The following is a 24,890-nucleotide window of genomic DNA, read 5'->3' on the forward strand; positions in this document are numbered from 1 at the left end:
TTGGGGCGCCCTCAAACGTGGGCCCCTGGTAGTTGTTCTCATCTGTTAAGATTATGCTCTTCGGGGTAGGATGACTGAGGACAGGTCATTTCTTGTAATCCATTAGCGGCAACCCCCTTAGCGGGGCCAAGTGGGGCCACCTAGGAGGGAGAGGGGCGGCGTGCCATAGTTCTCACCCATATTAGGTCATTACACTCCCAGGCTGGGCAAGTTCTTCGGGCTCCAGCCTGCACATGGTGGGGACAATACCAGCCCACCATGTCCTTAGCAGCAGGCTGATTTCCAGGAAGGTCCTGGGCTCCAGCCCGACATGAACCACATAGGCCTGCTGCCTTTTCCAGGGCAGGGAGTACTGTCCCTCCTGCCTTACAGTCTAGGCACCCAGATCCCCTTGGTTGGCCTCCCCAGCCTCCCCTTTGGCCAGGCACTCAGGTAGGCAGAGTCAGGCCTGCCGGTCTCCGTCCTGGTTCAAGGTGCAAAGGTACAGCTCTGTCTTCAACATCTTCAGCAGCAGCGGAGGCCAGTTCTGTGAGCAAAGGGTTAGGGAAAACCTGTTACTTTGATTCAGGGGGAGTCTGAGAGACAGGATCTTACATTTCTAAGAGTCTCCGTCTGATTGCTAACATCCATGGCAGAGTTTGGGCTTGCAGAGACAAAGTTCTCAGACAATGGGTTTTAAAAATCAGATCCAAAGGACAGACACATCTATGTTTTTTTGTTTTTCTTTTTCCTTTTCTTTTCTTTCTTTCTTTTTTTTTTTGTTTTTTTTTGTTTTTGGTTTTTGTTGTTGTAGTTGTTGTTTTAATAAGCTATCCTAAGTCACATGTTTTCCTATTATAGGGATGTGGCGTTTTCACCTCTGTTCCAACTGGCTCTGCCTCTGTTCTCTGAGCAGGCACCTCTGATCCCTGGACTCTGACAACAGTGTGGGCAAACCCACAGGAAACAAGCGACTTTAGGCTGTAGGTCCGAAGACTCCAGGGTGTGCAAGTAAGGCTCCTGGCTCTAGATGAGAGATAAAGAGGAAGGTACCAGTCTGGCCCCCTTGTAGACGAATCTGCTATTCTGGTCCCCTTGCTCTCTGTCCCTTCTGATAAAGGAATACTGCCAGAGGGAAGTTGGGGGCTTGAAAGAGTGGGCAGATGAGAGAATTCTAACAGTTAAGATGAGGACCTGCGGAAGCATGCAGCCTTTCGGGCACTTTCGTAGCCGGATTCAGACGGCCCCCTGGGGTGGGGTGGTTGGAACATGGGCTTCTCTGACTAAGACTCTAGGGCCCCAGAGGCATGTATTTCATACTCTCCCCAATCTTGAATACAAACCAGTGGAAAAGATGTCATTTCAAACCACAGCTTCTTTCTTGAAAGAGTTGAGCCTGTCAAAGACCTGATGGGCTTCTGGGTATAAGAAGGTGGGCTTGGTTGGGCATGAGGAATTTGAGACAAGGGTACTGGGAGGACCTGAATTACTCATCAAGGTAGAGAGGAATCTGGCTTCTCAGAGTCAATCAAGGAAGAGAGAGGGAGGTGGAAGGATAGAAAGAGAGTAATGGATGGGGTAACTGGGTGACTCGGTATTAAGGAGGACACATGGTGTAACATGCACTGGGTGTTATATGGATTGATAAATTATTGATCTCTACTTCTGAAATGGATAATACACTATATGCTAATTAATTGAATTTAAATAAAATAAAACTGAAAGGGAGTAATGGAGAAAGCCACATTAGACAGCACTGGGCTAGGGGAACTTTGTGGGGTGGTGTGGCCCATGAGAAACCCCAGGTGACAAGATAGCCAAAATAACTTTGCAGAACATTTCAGAAATGTGATTTTAAATTGTTTGCTGTGTGATGTAATCTCTCCCCTGTGGCCCACAAACCTTCATTAAAAGTTCTGCTACATGTTACAGCATTATTTTTGCCGTTGTTTTGGAATAGGCGTGGGGGTTGAAAGAAGGGGCTGCGTTCCATATTTGAATTGACAGCAGAACTAAAGAAACAACCACCACCACCAGAACAGTGAATAAAACTTCAGATGAGGCAGAAATCTAGAGCCAGAGATAACCATGAAAATCTAAGTCATTCCCCCAACCCCACACACAGACTCAGTAATTCACAGAAATCCCGGGAAGGGCACTGGACTTTCCACAGGACATGGCACTCAGCCAGTGTCCTTTAAATCTCAAAGGACATGCTACCTCAGCTGGCATTAGGTTCCAAATAGGCTTTGCCTCTGCAGCTGGACTGTCTTGCAAAACATAAAATGTATCACAAATACCTCTACTATCCAGGCCCTTAACCTAGAGCACATTGTAGGGACCAGTAAGAGAATGCCCCAGGTGCCACCGGGAGCTGGCAGAGTCCATGCTTGGGGGAGAGCAGGAAACCCATTCAGGGCAGGACTTCTCTCTACCACCCCCAATTCCCCCTCCTTCTCCGCACTCCCTACCCATTAACCCCATCCCAATGGCCAGATAACACTAGCTCTGCGGCCTGAAGGTCTTTTAAACAAGCAAGACCTAGCGGAGACGGTGGTGGAGGTCACAAAAGGTTGTACAGAAACCAGCGTGCTGTGAGTCTGTTTTGCTGACCCTTATGGGGTGAGCACAAGGGGAAGGGGCTGCTGGTCCAAAGGGTCTGGGGCAGTGAATGGATCGTCTGGGTCCCCGCATATTTCCTGGTACTGGCTGTAGAATGTGTCACGTAGGACTCCGGTTTTTGCTTCCAAACGTCAGCCTTATGGCCCTCTGAGGTCTTGGTGGGGGAACTCCACAGCCCAAAGAAACCCCTTCTCCCCCACGCCGAGTTCCGAGACGTCCTTGAGGAAACCACGCGCCGCTCACAGGGCTGATGCCGCCACCTGGCGTCGGAAGGTATCCAGCTCACTCTGGGAACCAGCGAGGCGGGGAAGAAGAAGGCGTGGCTTCTGCAGCCCGCTCCAGCGTGGCGACGTCACGGCAGGGCGCCGTTTCTCCCCGCCTCTTCCCCTGACCCCGCCCCACTCGAAGCTGCCAGTACTTGACGTGGCGTCACCGCCCTCTACCCTTAGTTTGCGTGCGTGTTTGCGTGCAGCGGAGGTGGCGGCGCGGGCCGGTCGGACCTCGGAGCTGCTGCTCTTGGTGATCCTGTAGCCGCCGTCCCTGTCTGGCTGGTTTAGACTGCCGAGCGGACGAGACGCTGGCCACAGCACCTTAGCATCGGACGCAGCTCCGCGCGGGCTCTGCGGGAGGGTGGGCGAACGCGTGTCTGAGGGTGCCGCGCGGGCGGGCGGGCGCGGGTGAGGGAAAGAGGCGGGGGCGGCGGGTCAGCCGCGGGCCGGGCCGGCCGGGGGATGTCGATGCCTGACGCGATGCCGCTGCCCGGGGTCGGGGAGGAGCTGAAGCAGGCCAAGGAGATTGAGGACGCTGAGAAGTACTCCTTCATGGCCACCGTCACCAAGGCGCCCAAGAAGGTGCGGGGGCTCTGGGTGGCGGCGGGGGCCTGGGATGGGGCCTCGCGGAAGGGGCGCGAGCTAGCCCAGGGCCCGGGCTTCGGCTAGTTCGGGACTTAAGGGGCCAGGTTTGAGGTAGTCCGGGACGACCGAGGTGGTGTGAGGGGTGGCGGGTGAGTGACCCCAGGCCTATCCCGAGCTGGAAAGGCCGCCCCTGACCTCACTTTCCTTTGTCCCTTGGCCCTAGCCCTCCGGTATCTTTCTGAAATCTGAAAGGGCCGGGCCTTAAATTTGCGGCTGACTTTTTCTGGATGAAGGGGCTTTCGAAGACGGGGGTGGGGGGTGGTTGGGGGGGGGGGCCGTGGTGAGCCAACTCAGTCGACCCTTGTGACCAGCCCCAGGGGATGGCGCTGTACAGAAAATCACCCCTCAGGTGAGTGGGTAAGTCTGGCAGAGCTGCTTTGGGCAAAATCTTTGGGAGCAGTGGCTGGTTTATCCAGCAACTGCGTGCTAGCTTGGAGGCAAGAGGAAAAAATACGTGGAGCTAGCTCTTTTATACAGGTGAAAGCAGCGAGGGCAATAAGAGATTGAAAAGGAAAGTATGATTTTCACCTTCTACGCTCGTCCAGTTGCTTCGACATATGTAAGATATTAACGTTTGGAGGTTGGTGACAGCAGACCCTGTCTTGGATACAGGTTGATCGTAGTCATGTGAATAGATCACTTAGGCATCCCTTGAGAAAGGAGCTTGGGTGGGTTGGAGGGGTGGGTGGTAAGGAAGGATTGCTCATTCTTTACCGCACTTAACTGAGACAGAACAAGTTTAGTCTATTGTGCTGCGGGATGAGCTCAAAGGACACCCTACCAATTCTCTTGTCGTGAAAGATTAAATAGCAATCTTTGGAGATTTTAGCCTAACTAGCTCTCTGAACGGTGGAATTGGGATCCCAAGTGCTTTGTAAGCATTTGCTGTCAACCGCATCTTGACTTTCCACATACCTGGCACCCAGTTAACAGTAGACTGGAGAATCTTTGCAGAGAGGTGACCTTTCTGAAACCAGTGAGAAGCTGGATAAATATTTCCCTTCTGTAAAGACAGTGTTTCAAGGCTGCCTCTGCCTGCAGTGTTTGATGGGATGCAGTGCTTGTGTAAGCTGCATACAAGGTTTGCAGGAATAGTTACAGTCCTTGAGGCTCCTACACCTGATTTAGTTAAGCTGTCATAGTGGGAGGGATGACTTTGTTTTTAAAGTAGATTAATCTACCACTCCAGAAATCAAACGCAAGATTGAAAAGACAGGTCGCCATTGTGTGCTGTAGCTCTTTTTTCCCACAAAATTGAGAAATGTACCAGTAGAATGCCTTTAAAAGGTAGTAGAAGATCTTTTGATTCTGTGGAGTCTGATTAACTTATTTTTAGCACTTTCAGTTCAGTTGACTGCTTTGTTGGGGGCAGTAACTGTAATCTGCACTATTTGGAATCACAGGCACAGCCTTTCTAAGAATGCTTAAGGGTAATACCTACAATGAGTTAGAGGAAGGTCCTGGTACCCTAATTCCCTGAACTCTTCTCTCCCCATTAGCCTATCCTCTTTTGTCTAATAGCTTCAGGGATTAAGCATCTTTATTCTTACGTGCCTTAATTTTAGTAAGACCGTATTCTTGCAAGTGCTACTTATTAGTAAGGCAAAGTTTGTATTGTAGATTGTAAACTACATAAAGGCAGGGACTCTTGTTCACCCGTGTATGTACTGTGCCTAGCTTTATACCTAGCGTGTAGTAGGTATTTAAATATTAATTGCCCACCTAGCTAACTAGTAATTGAGAAGTCTGTAGGACCATCTACTAAGAATAAATATTCCTTTTCCTCTTTTTTTTCCAGGAGGAATATTGTTCATGTATACTATTGTCAAGCCAAATGCTAATGATTTTAAAGACTCATTGCATTAGCTGAAATGAGCAGTCTCTGCCAGGAATGTGGGAAGACCCTATTATAAGTTTCCATTTGTTGGTAAATGTACCCCCGTGTTTCTTATTAATCCTGCTCTGCCTGAGGTTTGTTTAGCATTTACACAGCACTTTGTATTAAAGTGATTTATGATGACTAATTACCCTTCCCCTAGTGATGATAAAAGGCATTTATTTAGTTAATGAGTTGACTGAGGACTGGTCAAGGTCACATAGCAAGTTCTAGGTGATCCGTTTTTTCAGAACTGAATTGGACCTTATGACTTAAGTAACTTTTGTACCTCTGCCATGTGTGGATAATGTGAGAAAGCTTGAGAAAAGAGAAAAAATGCAGTGTGGTGTGTTCTGAGTGATATAAGAAAAAGACCTCTTCAGATGGTGCCGGCCTTACCCTGTGAGGATTCCAGTGTGGCTATAGATTAAGTAATCCTTAGATCATTCCAAGCCCCAGGGCCCCTCAGAAAGTGAGGTGCCAGTCAGGCTATAGGTCACTTTAGGGTGACCTTGATGGTCCTTAGATCAGATTCCAGTGTAACTGGTGAAATTTTGTTCACTTTGGGGGCAGAGTAGATGTCCATCATTTAAGATCAAAGACTGAGATTCTTCAACGATAATTGTAACTTAGTTTTGTATGCCCCAGGGTCTACCACAGTACTGTGAAGTTAATAGGACGTGTTGGTTTGATTCAAGGTTTGATCTAGGTGTCAGGAAGTCAACTAAATGGGTGCTACCTTAAGCAAGTGAGGTTCTGTATCTCAGTTTCCTCATCTACCAAATGAATGCTTTTCATTTGGAACAGGTGGAGATAGGTGCATGGTGGGAGATAAGATTGCAAAAGTGGTTTTAAGAAAGTTTGTTGGTATACTTACTATCTTTTTAGAGAGCATTTGAGATGGCTTGTCACACAAGATACATACAATATAGATAGAAAGTCAAAACAGGGGTGCCTGGGTAGTTCAGTTGGTTAAGCTTCTGCCTTTGGTTCAGGTGGTAGTCTCAGGGTCCTGTGATCAAGTCCTGCATCCACTTTCTGCTCAGTGAGGAGCCTGCTTCTCCCTCTCCCCTCCACCCATGCGCTCACTCGCTGTCTCAAATAAATAGATAAATCTTTAAAAAAGAAAAAGTCAAAAGTGTAGAAGGAAGGGAAAAAATATTAACCCTGAGGACTAAGACAATTGATGAGGCTGATCATCACATGCAACTCTTCCCTCCTAGGAGTCAGATGATAAATGGAGTTGCATTAGCAGATGTGGGAGGTAATGCATGTACCATTTACCTGGGAAGACAGCTTTGGCCGACCCAGAGTTCTAAAGGAGATTTTCATGGGACAGTATTAACAGCTGTAGTATGAGTCACATGGTAAGACTTGTTCATAAGTTTACTGTTGATTTCAGATTGTATTGCCAGGAAAATTGGGGTGGGAAAAGGGGTTCCTTTTTTTTTTTTTTTTTTTTAAGATTTTATTTATTTATTTGACAGAGATCACAAGCAGGCAGAGAGGCAGGCAGAGAGAGAGGAAGGGAAGCAGGCCCCCCACCAGGCACAGAGCCGGATGAGGGGCTCCATGCCAGGACCCTGGGACCATGACCCGAGCCGCAGGCAGAGGCCCCAAACCACTGAGCCACCCAGGCGCCCTGGAAAAGGGGTTCCTTAGTTGTAAGGGTAGTGTACATTGTGCCGCAACTAAAGAGGATCCTTGTTTAATGTTGGCAGTTACTGGTAGACCCAAATAAACCTGCTAGTTCCCATAATCACTGGGTGTTTATCCCTCTTTTTGCTACTTTGTATTGCAGGAGTGAGAGCTGTCCTTGGGCTTTGGAAGTAGACATTGTATCGAGTTGATTTTATTTTTTTCTAAGAGTAAACCCAAATCTCCAGCTTGATGAAACTTCCGAAGATCGACTTCTCTGGAAGCCTGTCAGAGCATTTGCTATTCTCTGCACTTCTAAACGTTTACTGGGGGGACAGTCTGTACTTCCGAATATTTAAGGGGGGGTACTCTCCAGAGTGATACATTGGGCATTAAACCTAAGATCTATGCAGACAGACTTTTACCACCAGCAGTAGGGAAAAGAGAAGACACACTACTACTTTTGCTTGTAGGATATTCTTTGAGTAAAGCACATATAGCAGCCTCAGTTTATCAAAAGGATGAGCTAGTGAGAGCAAGTAGAGCCCTAGTGAGTCCTACTTAGCTGTTAACCTGTCGGATGGAATGCAGGTTGCTCCTCTTCTCATCAGGGCTATGTTATGGCTAATTCTTGGTGCAGTGTTAACTGAATTTGCACCAATACTTCTTGGGATTCACCAGGAAGAGGTTTAATAGGTAAATATTTCCTATCTTCTCTACATTATTAGGATCTCTTGATTCTCTTCAGGACAGCTGCTGTTTTAGGGACAGAAGTCAAGGGTGTAAGAAGATCATGTTTGGATTTCTCCACAGATACTGATTATCTCGCTTTCTTATTTGGTTGTTGGACACTAGTTTCCAAATTACTTTGTTCTAAGTTCCTTTACACTTTTATCTTGTAATTTGTTCATTGTCTAGATCCCTTACTGGCAAGATTACAGTCGTGTTATGTTTTATTTTATTGGGGGGGGGGTATCATTTGGGTCCAGTGTGTGTTTCCCTATGTATTCTTGTGAAGTTACTTATAAGGATATTTTGATACATAGAATCTTGTAGATTTCTAGTTGCCTGTGACTTCATAAATTTACTCTGCCACCTCAAGAAGTTATGATTTGTAAATAAGATTCTTACCACAAATTGTCTTTCCTACCCTTGTCAGTAAACGATGTCAGCATCTTGAATATAAGCAGTTAAAACTTCACATAAAAGTATGGTCACCTTTTTTCTTACAATTCCATATTTCCCTTTGACTCATTCAGGTAGTTCTCTTGCTCTCCCACTCTTGCTTAGCTGTTACATAAGATCTCTTTAACTTCCCCTTTTTGTTCCTAAAACTGAGAAGTACAATGTACATTAAGCACTTGATTTTTGGAGTTGGGTTTACCTTCAGTCCCTAGCGTCTAAAAACCATGTGACTTTGGGCAAGTGACTGAATCTGGGGAGCCTCCATTTTCTTATCTGTAAAATGAGGAATAATGATAGTACTACAGGATTGCTGAGGGGATTAACATTTAGTAAATTTACTTAGCGCTTTTGTTCCTGGTGCAGTTCTGGTTTAGATCTGTTGTCCCACCATGCTGTGGTGACTGCCTCTGTAAACTTTGAAAAGTACCCTGGTTTAAATGGAATTTTGAAATGGTCTTAAATTAAGAGCCAAAACAACAATGTTTCTGTTGGAATGTCTTTTCAACAGGAAAAAATTTTTCCACGAGAAAAATGTTATTTTATGTAGGACTTAAACCTATTGAACACTAAAATAGTGGACTTCTCAGAGGTGTGCAGACAACGGGAGAACCTAGAGTTTGTGATAGAAATGGGGCGTGCTCTACCTGACCCCTTTCCCCCCCTTCACATCACACAGTGCACCTGTGGAAGGTGGGTGCCTTTCAGACAGTGGGCTAGCTGAGTCCAGGAGTTTATTTTCTCAAACTGCAATCATCTGGGAGTCTTCCCAAACTAGAATCCCTGAATTACATAAAGCAATTCCAAAGACCCTTTGGAGGTGTGATTTTATCTTTTTATATAATCACCATCAGATCCCATCCCTGTGTATTCCAACTCCCTCCCTCAGGTACTCTTTCTCTTTGCTCTAAACAGCCTGCTGCTAATTACATTTAACTGATTTTCTCCTGCAGAAGTGTGTGGCCTTTGCTCTGAAGCAATTACAGAACTAGGGTGGAACACCCGTGCTTTTGTTGACACTGAGACTGGTCTCATTTTTTTCCTATCTCTGTTCAGTTTTTCCAAAGGATTCAGTCGGGTGCCTTAATCTCAGAATGAGTATAATGATTGGTGCTACTTAGCAATATACAATGGGGCTTAATCATTTACTATGCAAACGGGCCACAAAGTGAAAAAGCATAATGAACCACTGGTAAGAGGTAGTGTTTGGAATCCTGTGGTTGAGAGGAAGAAAAGACCTTGAAGAAACACAAATGTAGGACTGGCCCAGCATGCTCCTGCTTTCTTGCCATAGAAGTCCCAGTACCTCAGCTGACATGCCTCTGTACTTTACCTGTAGAGCTTAATGGGCTGAAAATGTTCTCCTTCACCAGCCCAAACCAGTTCACTGCTAAAGTGGACACCTGGTACTCAGTCGTGTGGTGGAACAGGGCTTGAGCAGGAGGGCTTGGGACTGCCCACTGTTCCATGCTGTTCATCTTGGACCTGCCTCAGGCTTAGTTCTCTGTAAATCTGAAAATCTGCCCAACTAGAAAAAGCCCTTTCTCTTCTTTCTTGAAGAGTGTGTGCGTGCACAGTGGCGTCAGTGGAATCCCGCTGAGCATGCTGTATGTTCCAGGTGCCAAGGAAAACTCGAATGTGTGAGCTAGATGGGGAATTGGTGAGTGAGCGAGGGAGGGGTTAAAGGCCCAGAGGAGATGAGTGTAACCGTGTTTCATTTTCATCTCCTGAATGAAGCTGTCCATTGCACTGTGGTTTGAATAGTGTCAGGATTTTGGAAGTTCTGGGTTTGGTTTTGTCTTGTTTTGTTTGTAAATGTTTCCAGCTCTTGTGGTACTTATTAATTAAGGTGAACCTTTGGGGCACAAATTTCCACGGACATAATGGGAATTACTTTATTCCTTTCCCCCAGGACTGGCTTGACCTCAAGTCAGAGTTCTGGGGCTATGGCTTGTGTTCATCATGATCTTAGGATCCTGAAACCAAAAAATGGGACCTATTAGAATAAGTAAGTGGGACCATGGTTCTGTTCTGCCTGTTTTGGCCACCTCCCTTCTCAAAGATCTTGAGAAAGATTTATTTGGCCTCTCAGGATGGTTAGCTTTATTTTGGAGATGTAGAAAAGAGCTCTTCGCCTTGAATTTTCAAAGTGCACACCCTCATCTCTGTTTCTCCTTTTAAGAGAGAGGTCAGTAAGTAGGTGAGTCTGTATGGAAACTAGAGAACTGAAATAGGTTTCCCTTTTGCCAGTTTGAGGGATGCTCCTGAGATAGTCACTGGATTAAAAACTCTAGAACAGTGGTTCTTAATCTTTTGAGTCATAGATCCCTTTAAGAATCTTATGAAAATTACAGTTCTTTGGGAAGATTCAGCAACACAAAAACTTGTGTAAGTTTCAGAGGACTTGCGATACTTCCTGAAACGCATTCGTGGATCCTGGGTTAAAAACCCTGATTTAGAAGCGGAGGTCTTTCAGCTGTAGTGTCTCTTTTCTTTACAGATGCAGAAACTGCTGAGATTGTTTCCAACTTGCAGTTTGTCCTTGAAACAAAGCCGAGGTTGTTGGTGTTCTTTGCCAGCCCCCTCTTTGGGATGCTCCTCAGCTTCCCAAGAGACTCATTATCAGTGCCTCGAGGGTTCAACTCAGGAACTTAGGCATACTGAAACAAGCATTTCAGCAACTTCCAGGGGTTCTTACACTGTCTCATACCCTCTACCCTTCATGTGAAACGTGGTGCCTCCAAAGCTTCAGAGCTGATTCTCAGGAGTGTTTAGGGAACTCACATGCCTCACTATTAAAACTAAACAAAATAACTTGTTTCTCTGTATCTCTCAAAAATAGGTTTGATTTCAGTGTACTATTTCTCAAAACTATTTTCAGGACTGACTTAATACCTGAATCTGAATTTTCATTTGGTTTCTGTAACCCAGGCATACTGAGGGCAAGGACCATATCTCACATTTGTGTATAGCAATGCCTGGCATAGGAGTACTGTCAGTACTTGTTTATGGAGGAAAATACTGTGAGATGATTATCACTGGGAGAAAGTGAGTTGGACTCACTTGGTTGCTTTGGCTCCCTGTCCCTTTCAGTTGGCAAAAGGATGTTTTTTTAACTCGATCCCCCTCATGTGGGTGATAATGGAAATACCAAAAACTGCAGGTGAGAAATTGATAATTTCCAACAGCCTAGTAGATCTCTTTATAATGCCTGAAATAGGAGGTAAGGGAGGAGGCTGTTGAGATACAAATCCTCCAGCTTCTTAGCTGAGTAGCCAAGAACCAGAGGGCAGTAAGCTAGAAGCTTAGGGATATCCTTACATGTAATGGGAAGGTAATTTGATGTCCCACCAAGTTTTAAACCACAGGGCAGTAGGCTAGAAGCTTAGGGATATCCTTACATGTAATGAGAAGGTAATTTGATGTCCCACCAAGCTTTAAACCTTTAGCATTAAGGACACTGCCCTAAGTTGAAAGTGGTGTTCTGGTTTACACATGCTCTTGATTTAAGGAGCAGAGGCTTACTCTTAGGATGTTTGGGATTTGAGGGCTGGCAGTGAGTTGAACAGTTTCATTTTGGAGTTTGTGTTGGAGTCCTAAAAGTAATAAACAACAGTGGGCAAACTTCTGATTCTTTTCCTTCTGCAACGCTAGCTGCCTCTTCTGAACCAATGGCTGAGCTCCGTGTTCAAAAGCTTTATATGCCCTTGTCTTTGAAAGACACCTTCTTCAGAGTTACAGTCTTCTGGGAACTGAGCCAGTGCTTGTCCCAACCAGGAATCGGGCTCTAGTTGGCATTGAGGATTTTGTGTGTTTTGTTTCCCTAAGTATGTGATGTAAGCAGGATTCAGGGGAAAGGGAGGCCTTCAGACCTTTGTAGTTTGGGAGGTAGAAATAGGCACTTCGTAAAGAAGATAGATGTGTGTGTTTGTTCTGGTAACTAATTTAGTTTCCTGTGGGTGACCAGGTAGTCTCCTACAAGTTTTTAGGGTCCAGCTTCAGACCACCAGACTTCTTAGCACGCAAGACATGAAGATTCCCAGTGTTCAGTTCTTATGGAGAGTAGCCCAGCTGGCTTGTCATGCTGGACTAGATGAATTGTGAATGTTAATTATACTGATCAATACAGTGGCCTTGGTAACAGACTTGTAGCTGCTGTAGAATCTGTTTACTTCAGATTTATAACAGAAAAGAGACCAAGCTGGTTGGGAACATGATGTTCTAAATGTAATAAGCTGTATTGTAAGTCCAGGGAAAACGCATGCTGGAGGCACTGACCTTATTGCACCCCTTCCCCAGGATTTCCCCGGGGAAAACATTACTCTGGGGGTGGTTTCTGCTCTTATTTGCCAGTTGAAAATAAATTGAGGTTGGCTAAGGCATGACTTTTGTGAGATGGGGTAAAGGATATTTACAAATCATAAAGGTTAGATGGAGAGCACCCACGTTGGGAGGTCTCTCTTTCGTCTACCTAGTTTGTAATTAGGAGTGGAGAGTTGATGAGATTAGTTTCAAGCCTTGCATTCAGAAGAAGGAACCCCTCCTATTTGAGGAATAGAGGGTTCAGAATTCTGCACATTCTTTTTTGACTCCACAGGGAGGGGATTAGCTGAACACTGGGCATGTTTGGAATGAGAGCACCTTGCCAATTCTTACTGATTTTGGACCAAGCCATTGTAAAAATACAGTCTGTCTTCCTACAACAAGCTCTTTGTCATGTTCTCCTAAACCCTGTAGATCTGTTTAATGGATTGGCTGTACCTGACAGATGGAGTTAGTATTAAAGAGGCAGATTTTCTTCTTCTTTGCCGTATTTGTTTTATCTCTGAACGAATTGTGTCTAACCCGGTTGTTACCTGTGTTACCTGTGTGCCTTCAGTTGCTCTAAGAGCCTGGTGAACTCACTGTGCTTGGGTTTGCTTTTTCGGATCCTGCTTAGATTGTCTTCGATGAGTACTTCTCGTGGAGTGAAAGGAACAGAAAAAATCAGTCACCTAGGGAGCTTTTCAAAACATTCATTTCAGGACCCTAACCTAGATCTCCTTATTCAGAATAGGTAAGAGTTGAGGGATAGGAGCAAGTGGAGAATAGGATAGTATATGCTTTATGAAACCACTTAAACTTGAAAGATCCCATATTTAGAACCAGTCTTTTATATTATCTAGCAAGACTGGCCAAAATTATTATGAAATCTGATACTGGGATGGTAATGTAGCTCCCACCTACCTTGAATGACTTTGGCACTGAGGAAAAATCTTGTGCCCCATGAGAGAGGTCCTGAAAATAGCTTAAGGTTACTCTTCTTTTCCAAAATATTCAGCATAGACTGTGACCAGAAATCATTCAGCTCAATCAGCTCAGGGTTGAGCATTTACTGTTATATCTGAGGACCTGTGCTGGGCACTTGGGATTCAACAGTGAACAAGACAAATATCCATATCCTCTGGAGTTTACATTCTTGAGAGGTTATTATTCGGGTCACATAAGTCAAGTGTAGTGGTTCTTAACCATCTGGGGTTTGGAACCCTATCAGAACTGTGTTTATCTTCCAGAAAAATAAACACACATCTTAATGTAAATATTATGTGTATATATGAGACAATTCACATATAAGGGGAGTTGGCAGCCTGGTGCCCATCCATAAACCCAGGCTAAAAACCTAGAACGCTTGTCTAGAATGGAGAACCTGGTGGTTAGGATCATGGCCTGCCATGAGTTGGATATTTGGGATTGTTCTGTCCTAGCCACATTGGGTTGTAGTTTCTTCTTATGCATAGCCAAGGCCATTTGTAAAGAACTTGAGGGTGCCTCTAAAAAAGCAAGTGCAAGGAATTTGCCTCCACTACACCAATAGCATTTCTTGAGAATGTGCTCTTTGAATGATTTTGACATTGTTCTCATTCCCACCTCTTGATCTCTGGTAGACTGAGCTTCTTGGACTCAGTGGATTAAAAGTTGGGTCAGAAGATGAGAATTTTCTTAACATGATAATTTATATTATCAATTCCTAGACTAAGAGTGTAGTAAAATTGTAAAGATCATGAGAGGACGTTTTAGCGAAATTCTGGCTTCAGCATACAGCCTCACAGAAGGAGCTGATTGATGAGGGGCTGAGGAAATAGCCAAGGAGCAAAAAGACCGGAGAGAGATGAGAGGAAACAAGGTAGGGTGGAACCCAGAAAGGTGTTTGAGCTGGCAAGCCAGGTAGCCTTAAGCCAAAGGGAGTAGATTTGAGACCCACGCCAAAAAAAAAAAAGAAGATTCTTTTTTACTCCATAAGGGTCTGCCACTATTCCTTTATTACCAAACAGAACTCAGAATAAAAAGGGGAGGGCAGACCAAGCTTTGCTTTATGTATACCAATATTAATATGTCTCTGTCCTTGGGAGACTGGGTGTTTGACTTGAATGAATGGCTAAACCCTGCCTTAGAGTTAGTACCATGTATAACATATACTGCAGAAGTATGAATGAAATTTCATTTGGGACACTGGGAAAAGAATTTTGTAGAAAGGACACAGCCAAAATAGAGGTTGGAGCACAGTGAGCACCCAGAGCCCTGTGCCAGTTCTACCTTGACCTCCCTGGAATCTGATCATTAGCATAACTACAGATCAAGACCTCTTGAAGGGTGATCTTTACAGGGAATTGTTTCTCTTTCCAGAGATTTAAGGGGAACTTTCCAGACCCACACTGAGAAAGTGCTGTATTCAAGGCCTTCTAAGCCAAACTGCTGTACATTCAGAGCCCATTAAAGAACAGACCCCACAGTCCCCCGCCAAAGGAGACTGGAGGCTCTAGATGATTCAGTTGTAACTGCTCCAGTTTGTCCAGCATATGGAAAAGCTGATCTGCTATGAAACCTTCCAACCTGCTGTTAATATATGGATGTCTCGATGTTTGCTCAATGATCCATTAAAAACCAAAGCTCCCTAATCTAGGGGAATAGAATCATACCACCAATTTATTTTCTATTTTTAAAAAAGCCCTTTGAATGATCAGAGGAATTTCAGACCTCACTTCTGGGACTGTTTAAGGTTCTATTCAGCATGTAAGCTATATAGTTAAAACCTGCTACTCAGTTTTTTGAAAAATTATCCTAAACCATATAGCCAGAATGTTTTCTTCATTCATTAAATGAGTAGTTTAAATACCTACCATAGATATGAAATCAAAATTCAATAATCATATTGCTTAAATCCAGAATACTTCAATAAAATTAATAACCATATAAGAACTATTTTTTAGTTGTTGTAAAGTCAGAGAACTTGTTTTGTATTGGAAAAATCTGAAAGATTTACAGAAAGATCTATAAATATGCCAGATCTTTCAGACACATTAGAAGATGCAAGGTGACTTGGAGTAGATTTTTTGAATACCACACCACAGGTGAGAAAGGGACCTGGTGGAGTTCTCAGTTTAAGGACATATACTCTAATTGTGCTGTGTGTGAGAGGTAAAACGCCCACGTTCCCATTGTGCACAACATAAATAAGTTGCCTTAAAAAACACAATTTAAAATGTATTCTCTGTTGCATGTTTTAAAGTATGGTCTTCTTTTTTTTTAAGAGTTTATTTATTTATTTGACAGAGAGAGACAGATCACAAGTAGGCAGAGCAGCAGGCAGAGAAGGAGAAGCAGGCACCCTGCAGAGCAGAGAGCCCGATGTGGGGCTCGATCCCAGGACCCTGAGATCAAGACCTGAGCTGAAGGCAGAGGCTTAACCCACTGGGCCACCCTGGCGCCCCTCAATATGGTCATTTCTTATGAAAATAGCAGGTTTCCTGGATGATGAAAAAAAAAATCATTGGTTGGTTTTAACCATACCAAATTTGAAAATCTCCTTGTGTAATAAACACAGATGAAATTTCCACATTGCTCTTGATGCCTATAAGACATTTTGGGGTCATTTCTCTCACCTAGTGGTCAGGGTTAGATTGCCTGTGCATTCTCCTCCTCTCCATTCTGCCACCAGAAGACAGTGGACATACATGCCAGCACAGAACTTTTTGCTTCCACAATGTTTGGTCTCTTACTCTCTCCTCACCCTTTCCAGCCCAAGGAACCATACTCCTCAAGGCAATTTGTTGGCAACTTTAATATATTTCTTTGCATCATTGTACTTCTCCCAAAATCAATGTAGATTTTGGAACAGAAAGAATTTTTTTCCATCCCTAGATTCACAAGTGCTCATCTGGAAGCTCAGAGAGCTTCTGTGCAATAGTAGACTATTCTGTAACTGACTTCTTGAAAATACAGGGGAAAGCTGCTATTCCAGCCTATTCCAAAAGAAGGATAATAGTACTGGACCTGTAGGGATTTTTGTCTCCCTTGCTTTTTCCTTTTTTTTTTTTTTAAATCTCAGCATTGTTAGCAAATTTGCCTTCAGCAAGTCACTTAATCCCCACCCCTTTTCTTTTTTTTCATCTGTGAAGAGTAAATCCTGCACTCAAAGATTCTAAAATATTTTGAAAATACAGATCCTCTGTAAGGAATCCTCTATAAAGAAGTCATATCTGTGGGCCACTGATGTTGAAGCAGAGTGCTTAAACTAGAACGTCATAGAAATCTAGGCATTCAGGTGATGCCAGAGTGGCTTAGTTGGTTAAGCCTTTGCCTTTGGCTCAGGTCATGATCCCAGGGTCCTGGGAGTATCACGTCGGGCTCCTTTCTCAGCAGGGAACCTGCCACTCTCCCTGCTCGTGCTTTCTATCTTCTGTCTCTCTGCAAATAAATAAAATAAAAATATTTTAAAAAAGAATACAGGCGTTCACAGGACCTTTGTTTTTACAATATTGGTTTAAATGTGGATTTCAAATTTATGATCAGCAGTAAGTAAAAGTCCTGATGTGATGCTTACAGGTGGTTTTACTTGTTCTTTGTATGCCAACATTTAAACAAAAATGGTTTGAAAAATACTGAGATCAGTGATGTTCTGGCATTGTTACTTACTGATAAAACGTGCTGAGTAACTCCTCCTATAGCAGATTTGATTTTGACTTTTAGTTTGCGATACAACATAAAGCAAGAGATCTTTATCCTTGGGACGCCTGGGTGGCTCAGTTGGTTGGACGACTGCCTTCGGCTCAGGTCATGATCCTGGAGTCCCGGGATCGAGTCCCACATTGGGCTCTCAGCTCCACAGGGAGTCTGCTTCTCTCTCTGACCTTCTCCTTGCTCATGCTCTGTCTCACTTTCTCTCTCTCAAATAAATAAATATTAAAAAAAAAAAAAAAGAGAGAGAGATCTTTATCTTGTGCGTCTATCCACTTTACTCATTAGAAAATGACCATTAAGAAAGTCATGGGTCAGGAAAGCTCCACTTTTGTATTCTGGTCTGGGAAATAGAGTGAGGGGATTATCCTGTATTCATTCTGGAGCAAACAGGTAGTTTTGTTTTGGGGTTTTTTTGGTGTGTTTGGAGTTTTTGGTTTGCTTTTTGTTTGTTTTGAGAGAGAGAGAGAGACTGAGCAAGTGCATGGGGTGGCGGGGAAAGGAGGGGGGAGAGCAAGAGAATCTTAAGCAGCCTCCACAGCCAGCAAAGAGCCAATGTAGGGTCTGATCCCTGAGGTCATGACCTGAGCCCGAATCTAGTCAGACAGTTAACCAACTGAGCTACCCAGGTATCTGGGTAGTACTTATTTTTAAATAGCCCCAGAGACATTACAGCCAACAATTCTTTTCACCATTTTCTTTCTTACAGGTTTATCTGAGGTCATGATTTCATCCTGAGACTTTTATCTAAAAATGAACATACACATCTCAAGTTAGAAAGCCAGGAAGAGATGGCAAACATTACTGCTCTAGAATGAAAAATATAGTTATGTTTTTGATGTAACCGTTGGTCACATTCTTGTCCTTGTGTCTCTAGTCTCCTAGAAGTTTAATATTTTCTGTTTTGTTAACAGCTATGGAAGCTAAAGCCACCTGCAGCTGAATCTTTAAAAAGTGATTTTACCTTGTTTTTTGAAATTGAAACTATGTGTCTGCGGAGTGGTTCTGAAAGGTCCTATTAACCCACCCACATTTGGATACAATACCTGTTACTACATAGTCACTGTTCAGTATTAGGGCTTTAATATCTTTATTTAATGTTGAGTTTTGATGACTTTTTGCTCCCTTGAGCCTATACTTTATGGGAAGCAATGGATAGTAACTAAAAAACTGATAGGGTTTCTGTCTTATTAACCTTGGCTGGGTGTTTGTCTCGAGTTTAGAAAGCACATCTAGGTAAACTCAGCTACTGCTTTTATGGAACTGCTTGTAGTTGATCTGCTGTAAAATGTTTGGCAAGGATTTGCATGTCTTGCACCTCTCAGTGGATATAGCTTTCCTCAAAGTTGCTCTGACTTACAGGTGGGACTCAGGCACTCAAACAAGTATGTGTAGAGGCTTTGAATTTTCAGATGTAGTTCGTTTTCACTTTCATATAAGCTAAACTTCCAGATCAAGGAAGGAAGAATTGTTTTTATACATCTCCAATCTTGCTCCTTCTTGGCAGGCTAAGAAATTATACAGATGGCATTTACTCAGTCTGTGTGGCCACTTTCCAAAATGTCAGAAACTCCATCTTCCTTCTAGATCTGTCCATTGATAGATTGCTTGCATTTGCTATTAACTTTTCTTTGCATAAAAATTCATTTGATGTGTACAGCTTTACCTATTTATAAGCATTTGACAAATTTTCATCTTAAAGAATACCCCAGCATACCATGCAGTGAGGTTTGCCAGTTTAATTTCTTTGAGCTCTATTTAAAGTCAAGGTTGACTTTAGGTTAATGACTTTTTATTAAAAACATATAAGGTGAATAGTAGTAACCTGCAGTCCTTCCCAGCATTTAAGAATTACTGATTCTTGGGGCACCTGGGTGGCTCAGTGGGTTAAGCCTCTGCCTTCAGCTCAGGTCATGATCCCAGGGTCCTGGGATTGATCCCCACATCAGGCTCTCTGCTCAGTGGGGAGCCTGCTTCCTCCTCTCACTCTGCCTGCCTCTCTGCCTACTTGTGATCTCTGTCTGTCAAAAATTTTTTAAAATAAATAAATAATAAAATAAAAAACCCTTAATTTAAAAAAAAAAGAAGAATTACTGATTCTTATACTCTGAACCAATTCAAAGTGATTTCCTAAGTGGAAAAAACAAACAAAAAAACCAAGGTGCAGAATATTTTAGCATTCTGGCTTTTGGGTAAGAAAAGGAAAATAAGAGTATAAATACATACTTTTTTTTTCTATCTCCAGAAATGAACATAAACCAGAAACCAATGAAAATGGTGATGGGGGAGGGGGGTGGAGTTGGAAATGGCAGAGAGACATCTCTGACTATACCTTTAAAACTTTGAGATGTGGTTTCATAAAATATCAAAAAATTAAAGAGAAAAAAGGTAACCTTATAATTGCTTGTTAATAGAAACAAATGAATAGCTACATATCAAATTGATTATATAATCACCTAGGAAATCATACTTGAACTATACATCCTTTGAGGTATTTTCTAAAGACAAAAAGAACTTCAGTGAAATATTGATACTTTACTGTGTAGCATGTTGTTAGTAATATTACTCTTAAGATTTTGAAATTGTTTTAGATGTATTACAGAATAAAACAAGTAAGTGTATGATTGCTATTAGAGACCAAGACTGTCATCATAAGAGGAAAGAAATACAAATAGGAAAATTAAAAGTTTTAAAAAGACAATGTTAAATTTGAAATGGAAATATCAATATAAACTCATGAGTAAACAAAAAGATTTCTCTGTCCCATAAAAGAACTTACTAGCACTGACACCTCTAATAACAACTAGCTCAATTTATGTACTCAGAAACTAGTTTCAATATGACATTCCTCACTGAAAGAAATATGGGCTTCTTGGAGAAATGGCTGATTCCCGGTCTGAAGCAGAGAAAGAACAAGGTGAATCTAGTGTATCTTATGCCAGAAAGGAAGGAAGCGCTTAAACAGAAGAGTCAGCTTGAAGGAGACTCCCACTGGCCCAGTTTGGGACAACGGGAGCATTGAGTGTACTCATTGTATAATTCAGTGTAACAGATTGAATAAATAAAAATATGAATGACAAGTAAAAAAGTAAAAGAAGGAGAAGAAAAACTTTTCTTTACAAAAGTAATGCCAGTTAATGTATGTGCAAAGAATGATAGGGAAAAAACCATGATTCTGTAACAACCCCCCCCCCCCAATATAATTGGTTCAGGCAAGGATTATGAACAGATGGTAAAGTCACTAGGGAACAGGATATTCACAGGCTGAAAAATAACACCCCACAATTTAACCTTTACTTGCAAAGGAGAAAATATACCTTTCAGAGACTGATGGTCTCACTTTAACCCAGGGTTCAGCTTGGTGTCACTGATCATGGCACAACCTGATGTTATGTGCTGCCTGATACGATGCAAAGTATACAATGTTAGCTATGAAATATTCTTGCCAAAATTTTAATCTCTTCCAAGTCAAACTTCAAAACTGAACTTCCAATTTACAGGAAAGAACTAATCTGAAAAATTCAGAATAAGGGAGATTCCATAAGGCAACTGGCCTGTACGCTTCCAGGAAAAAAATACCGCAGAGGGGAATAAAATAAAAGCAGGAGAGCTGTTCTAGATTACCAGATACTAAAGGAACCTAACAGCCAAATGCATTTAGTGAACCTTGATTCCATCCTGGTTGGAAGAGTTGGGGAGGCATTTGGGTCTATAACTATGAAAGATTCTTTTTTCTTTAATTGCTCAAGTGTGAATAACACAGTGTTATATTAATTTCAGGTGTACAGTGATATAACAGTTCTATACATTACTCAGTGCTCATCAAGTGAAGTCTTCATCTTCTTTATTTCCCTGTTCTCTTCCCATCCACTTCTCTTGTCCACCACCAGTTTGTTCTCTGTACTTAAGAGTGTGTTTTTTGTTTGTCTCTCTCTCTTTTTTTTTTTTTTTAAGATTTTATTTATTTATTTGAAAGACAGAGATCACAAGTAGGCAGAGAAGCAGCCAGAGAGGAGGAAGCAGGCTCCCTGCCGAGCAGAGAGCCCGATGCAGGGCTCGATTCCAGGACCCTGGGATCATGACCTGAGCCGAAGGCAGAGGCTTTAACCCACTGAGCCACCCAGGTGCCCCTGTCTCTTTTTTCTTGTTTGCTTTTTAAAATTCCACTTACGAGTTAAATTGTATGGTATTTGTCTTTCTCTGACTCATTTCACTTAGCATAATACCCTGTGGTTGCTGCAGATGGCAAGGTGTCGTTCTTTGTTATGACCATGTAATAGTCCCTTGTGCACATACCATATCTTCATGAAAGGTATTCTTTTTTTTTTTTTTTTTTTTTTTTAAAGATTTTATTTATTTATTTGACAGAGAGAGATCACAAGTAGGCAGAGACACAGGCAGAGAGAGAGAGAGGAGGAAGCAGGCTCCCTGCTGAGCAGAGAGCCCGATGCGGGACTCGATCCCAGGACCCTGAGATCATGACCTGAGCCGAAGGCAGCGGCTTAACCCACTGAGCCACCCAGGCGCCCACATGAAAGGTATTCTTGAGATAATTGGAGAAGTTTGACCACAGCCTGGATGATATAGGCTTGTTAATATTCTTAAAAGTATGAGAATGTTACTGTGGTTCTGTAAGAGAATATCCTTATTCTTAGAAGATTCATTCTGAAGAATTGATTGGTGAGTTTTCAGGTTTGCAATCTTTTTTGGCAGGATCACTTGAAAGGATGCATGTGTATATATACAGAGGTAGAAACTTTTGGAAATGGGAGGATTCAGTGTAGAGGGAGGGTATACGGGTGTTTATTATACTATTCTTTTGACGTGTTTACATGTAGAAAATGAGAATAAAGTTGGGAAAATGGGACAGTGGGGGTGGAGAGTGAGTTGAAAGGGAACTTGCGTGTATCACTGAAGTCATGGATATGTTCCAGGAATCTAGATTTCTTCAGTCACCTCTACAAAAAAAAATAAAATAAAATAGAAATAAAAATATATATACACACACACAATTTATATTTATACTTAATGTATATATTAAAAATACATATGTTGTATCCTACTCATTGTATGAGTAGGATACAACATAACGAGTAGGATACAACATAGGAGCTAATAGAAATCCATGAGGTACATTGTCTCATAAGAAGGGTGGGGGTTGGGGGAGTAGTTGATAAGGGTAAGACTGCTCTTTGGCAGAGGTTTTCACCGGTTAAGTGACTAGGCAGTGTGAGCCCTGGTGTTGCCTCACCCCTTCCTCCCACCAGCATTGATGAAAGATCAAGTTAAGTCCCATTTTTGAAAACACTGTTTCTTCCAGAAGTGTATTCTGGCAGTGTGTGTGTGTGTGTGTACACGTGCATGTGCATATTATATCCTGTTACCCTTGAGACAGAGATAGGTGGAGTGATGGAGGGAGATATGTGCTGTGATTAGTCAGCTTGCCGTCACCCTCCCCCGCCCCCCACCCAGCTCAGGCCCCATCTGGGGAAACTGAGAACTTAAGAAACTTGAGACAGGGAAGGAGGACAGGGAGCAGCCCAAACCTGCTGAGTCTCAGAAGCCTGGTTTCTGCACTAGGGAGTGGAAGAAGTGACTGAAGGCGGCTGTGGATTCAACTCAGTGGCCTGAGATTGAGTCCCTTGAGATAAATTATTTTCTGGTGGTGTACCTGGGAGCAGCACGTTGGGAAGAGGATACCCTTCTTCTTTGGGAAATTTCTTTTACCTAATTGAAGGTGTGATAGATGTGCAGACTTACATAGCTCTTGTACCAAAATATTGGTGTTTATTGATAACTATTTCTTTGGATTCATCCGAAATGGAATCAGACTGATCAGTGGTAAGTATCAAGGCAAGATCTTGCACCTGTTTTGTTTAGGCTGATAGCCATACCCTCTTCTTTCCCTTTGAAAAGAGAGCAGATGAGAGTAGATTCTATAGAAGAAGGAATCTATTAGCCAGAAGATGTGTGGAAGAGGGATTAGAAAAGACGAAGGAATCCTGGAAGGTGTTACAACACCTTAGTAATTGACCTTATTAAAATTTCTACCTTCTGATAGTCATCTTTTTGCTCAGTTGCTAAGTATTAGCTGAGAAATATGCAGAAAATTCTGCACATACAGTATGCTGGAGGAGACAGTGGGACAGATCATATAAATTTGGGAATGCCTCAGAAGATCAGTCGTGTACCAGAAGGGGGGATACTGGCCCTTCACATACTCCCCAGCAGAAAGATAGACCAGTCCCTCTACTCACTTCTAAGCTGTGCTCTTAATGGTTTGTTTTCCTAATGATTGCTATTTACCTTTGAGTCTCTCCTTCACCCTTAGGAGGAAACCTTTCTGAGGAAGTTAAAAGCTGCTAGATAGCATGTGAAGTCACAAGTTTCTTAACATGTCTGGCCTAACCTCTGAATTTTGGAGCCCTAAGCTGAACAATATCCAGATAAGACTGTTAGACTGCATTACCTAGGCTCTTCCTCAAGAAGCAGTAAAATTCTATGATGGCCAATTGTGTTACGGTTACCCTCTCAGTAGACGAAATCTATGGCTCTTATTTCCTTTCATAGATCTTCCCTGGGATAGTGCTGGGTACTTAGTCGGTGCCTCCCAAATGTGTTGACGAAAAGAATGTAACACTCCATGAGTATTATCCTGATCATCATCCCTTGGCTATACATAGTGCAATTCTGATGGCTTTCAGTTCTCGGGGATTCAGGAGCTAGACAGCAAGATTGGGTGGGACCTGGGAAGGAAGTGTGGCTAAGCTATTATTTAACATCTGGGTAGGTAGAACATGTGTTTGTGGAAGTAAACTTTTCAGCTTCTGATGGTAAAAACCAGTTGGGATAAATCGAATGAATAGTATTAAACAGTTTGTCTTCCCTGGAGGCTGATAACTGTTTTGGGTTGCCTGTGATCCCTTTTTCTTCATAAATTATAAACAGCAGTTCTTTCAGCTCGCTTGTCACCACACTTACCCACCAGGTGGTGGGTGCACCAGATCCCAGATTCTTTGGAAAGCTTCTTTTCATCCTTTTCAGTGTCACATGGAAGAGAGTCAACCATTGTACCCACTGAGCCATTCGAATGGGTGCTTTAAAATAGCACATTGAATTGGCTTGATATTTAATTGAGTTTTTAAGGCACGCCAAATAGACTTCTGTATTTGGATGTGCTATTTGGAGAATGGGTCAATCTGACCTTCTAACTTTTCTCAGTTGTAATATTAGTTCAAGAATGAAACACTGGCATGCTTGGTGTGGGTAAGTCTGTTTATGGGATGGTGAGTATTCAAACACAAAATAGTTCTTTAACATAGGACTTTTTGATTTTCAGATACTTTTTGAAGTTCCAGCTACCTTATCTCTTTTTCCCTCTCCCTTTCCCAGTCTACATCCTATTTAGAACTAGCCTTCCTTAAAGATAACAGCTTTGAAGAAGCACTGAGGTACACCAGTGGAGACTTAATTATGATGGGAAGAAATGATGATAATAGGAAGTAATGTAAACGGAACAGCTTTGCAGCCATCTTCAGATTTTGTTTTTACCTAAATGATCATATTTGTGTAAGTGGGGTGAAACCATCCCAACTTAGAGGGCTGTTGCTGAGATCTGGTTTCACTAGAGGGAAAAACAGGTAATATTCAAACCCTGCTCTTGACCGCAGTGTCTTTGTTTACAA

General features: G+C 42.7%; 1 protein-coding gene across 3 annotated transcripts in view; it reads left to right on the forward strand.

Moving 5' to 3' along the window:
• The first annotated feature begins 3,048 nt into the window (after nt 1-3,048).
• Nucleotides 3,049-24,890, forward strand: part of AHCYL1 (adenosylhomocysteinase like 1) — a 38,572-nt gene continuing 16,730 nt past the window's right edge. For 2 of the 3 annotated variants that reach the window (XM_059137987.1, XM_059137988.1), the window contains exon 1: nt 3,049-3,452. In XM_059137987.1, coding sequence (XP_058993970.1) covers nt 3,333-3,452 — 120 coding nt within the window. In that variant the 5' untranslated portion in view covers nt 3,049-3,332. Of the gene's footprint in view, nt 3,453-3,965; nt 4,075-24,890 lie in introns of those variants that run through there. The other variant, XM_059137989.1, reaches the window with a different exon arrangement.

The sequence above is a fragment of the Mustela lutreola genome, chromosome 10 (assembly GCF_030435805.1).
Source record: "Mustela lutreola isolate mMusLut2 chromosome 10, mMusLut2.pri, whole genome shotgun sequence".
In the NCBI taxonomy this organism is placed as follows: Eukaryota; Metazoa; Chordata; class Mammalia; order Carnivora; family Mustelidae; genus Mustela; species Mustela lutreola.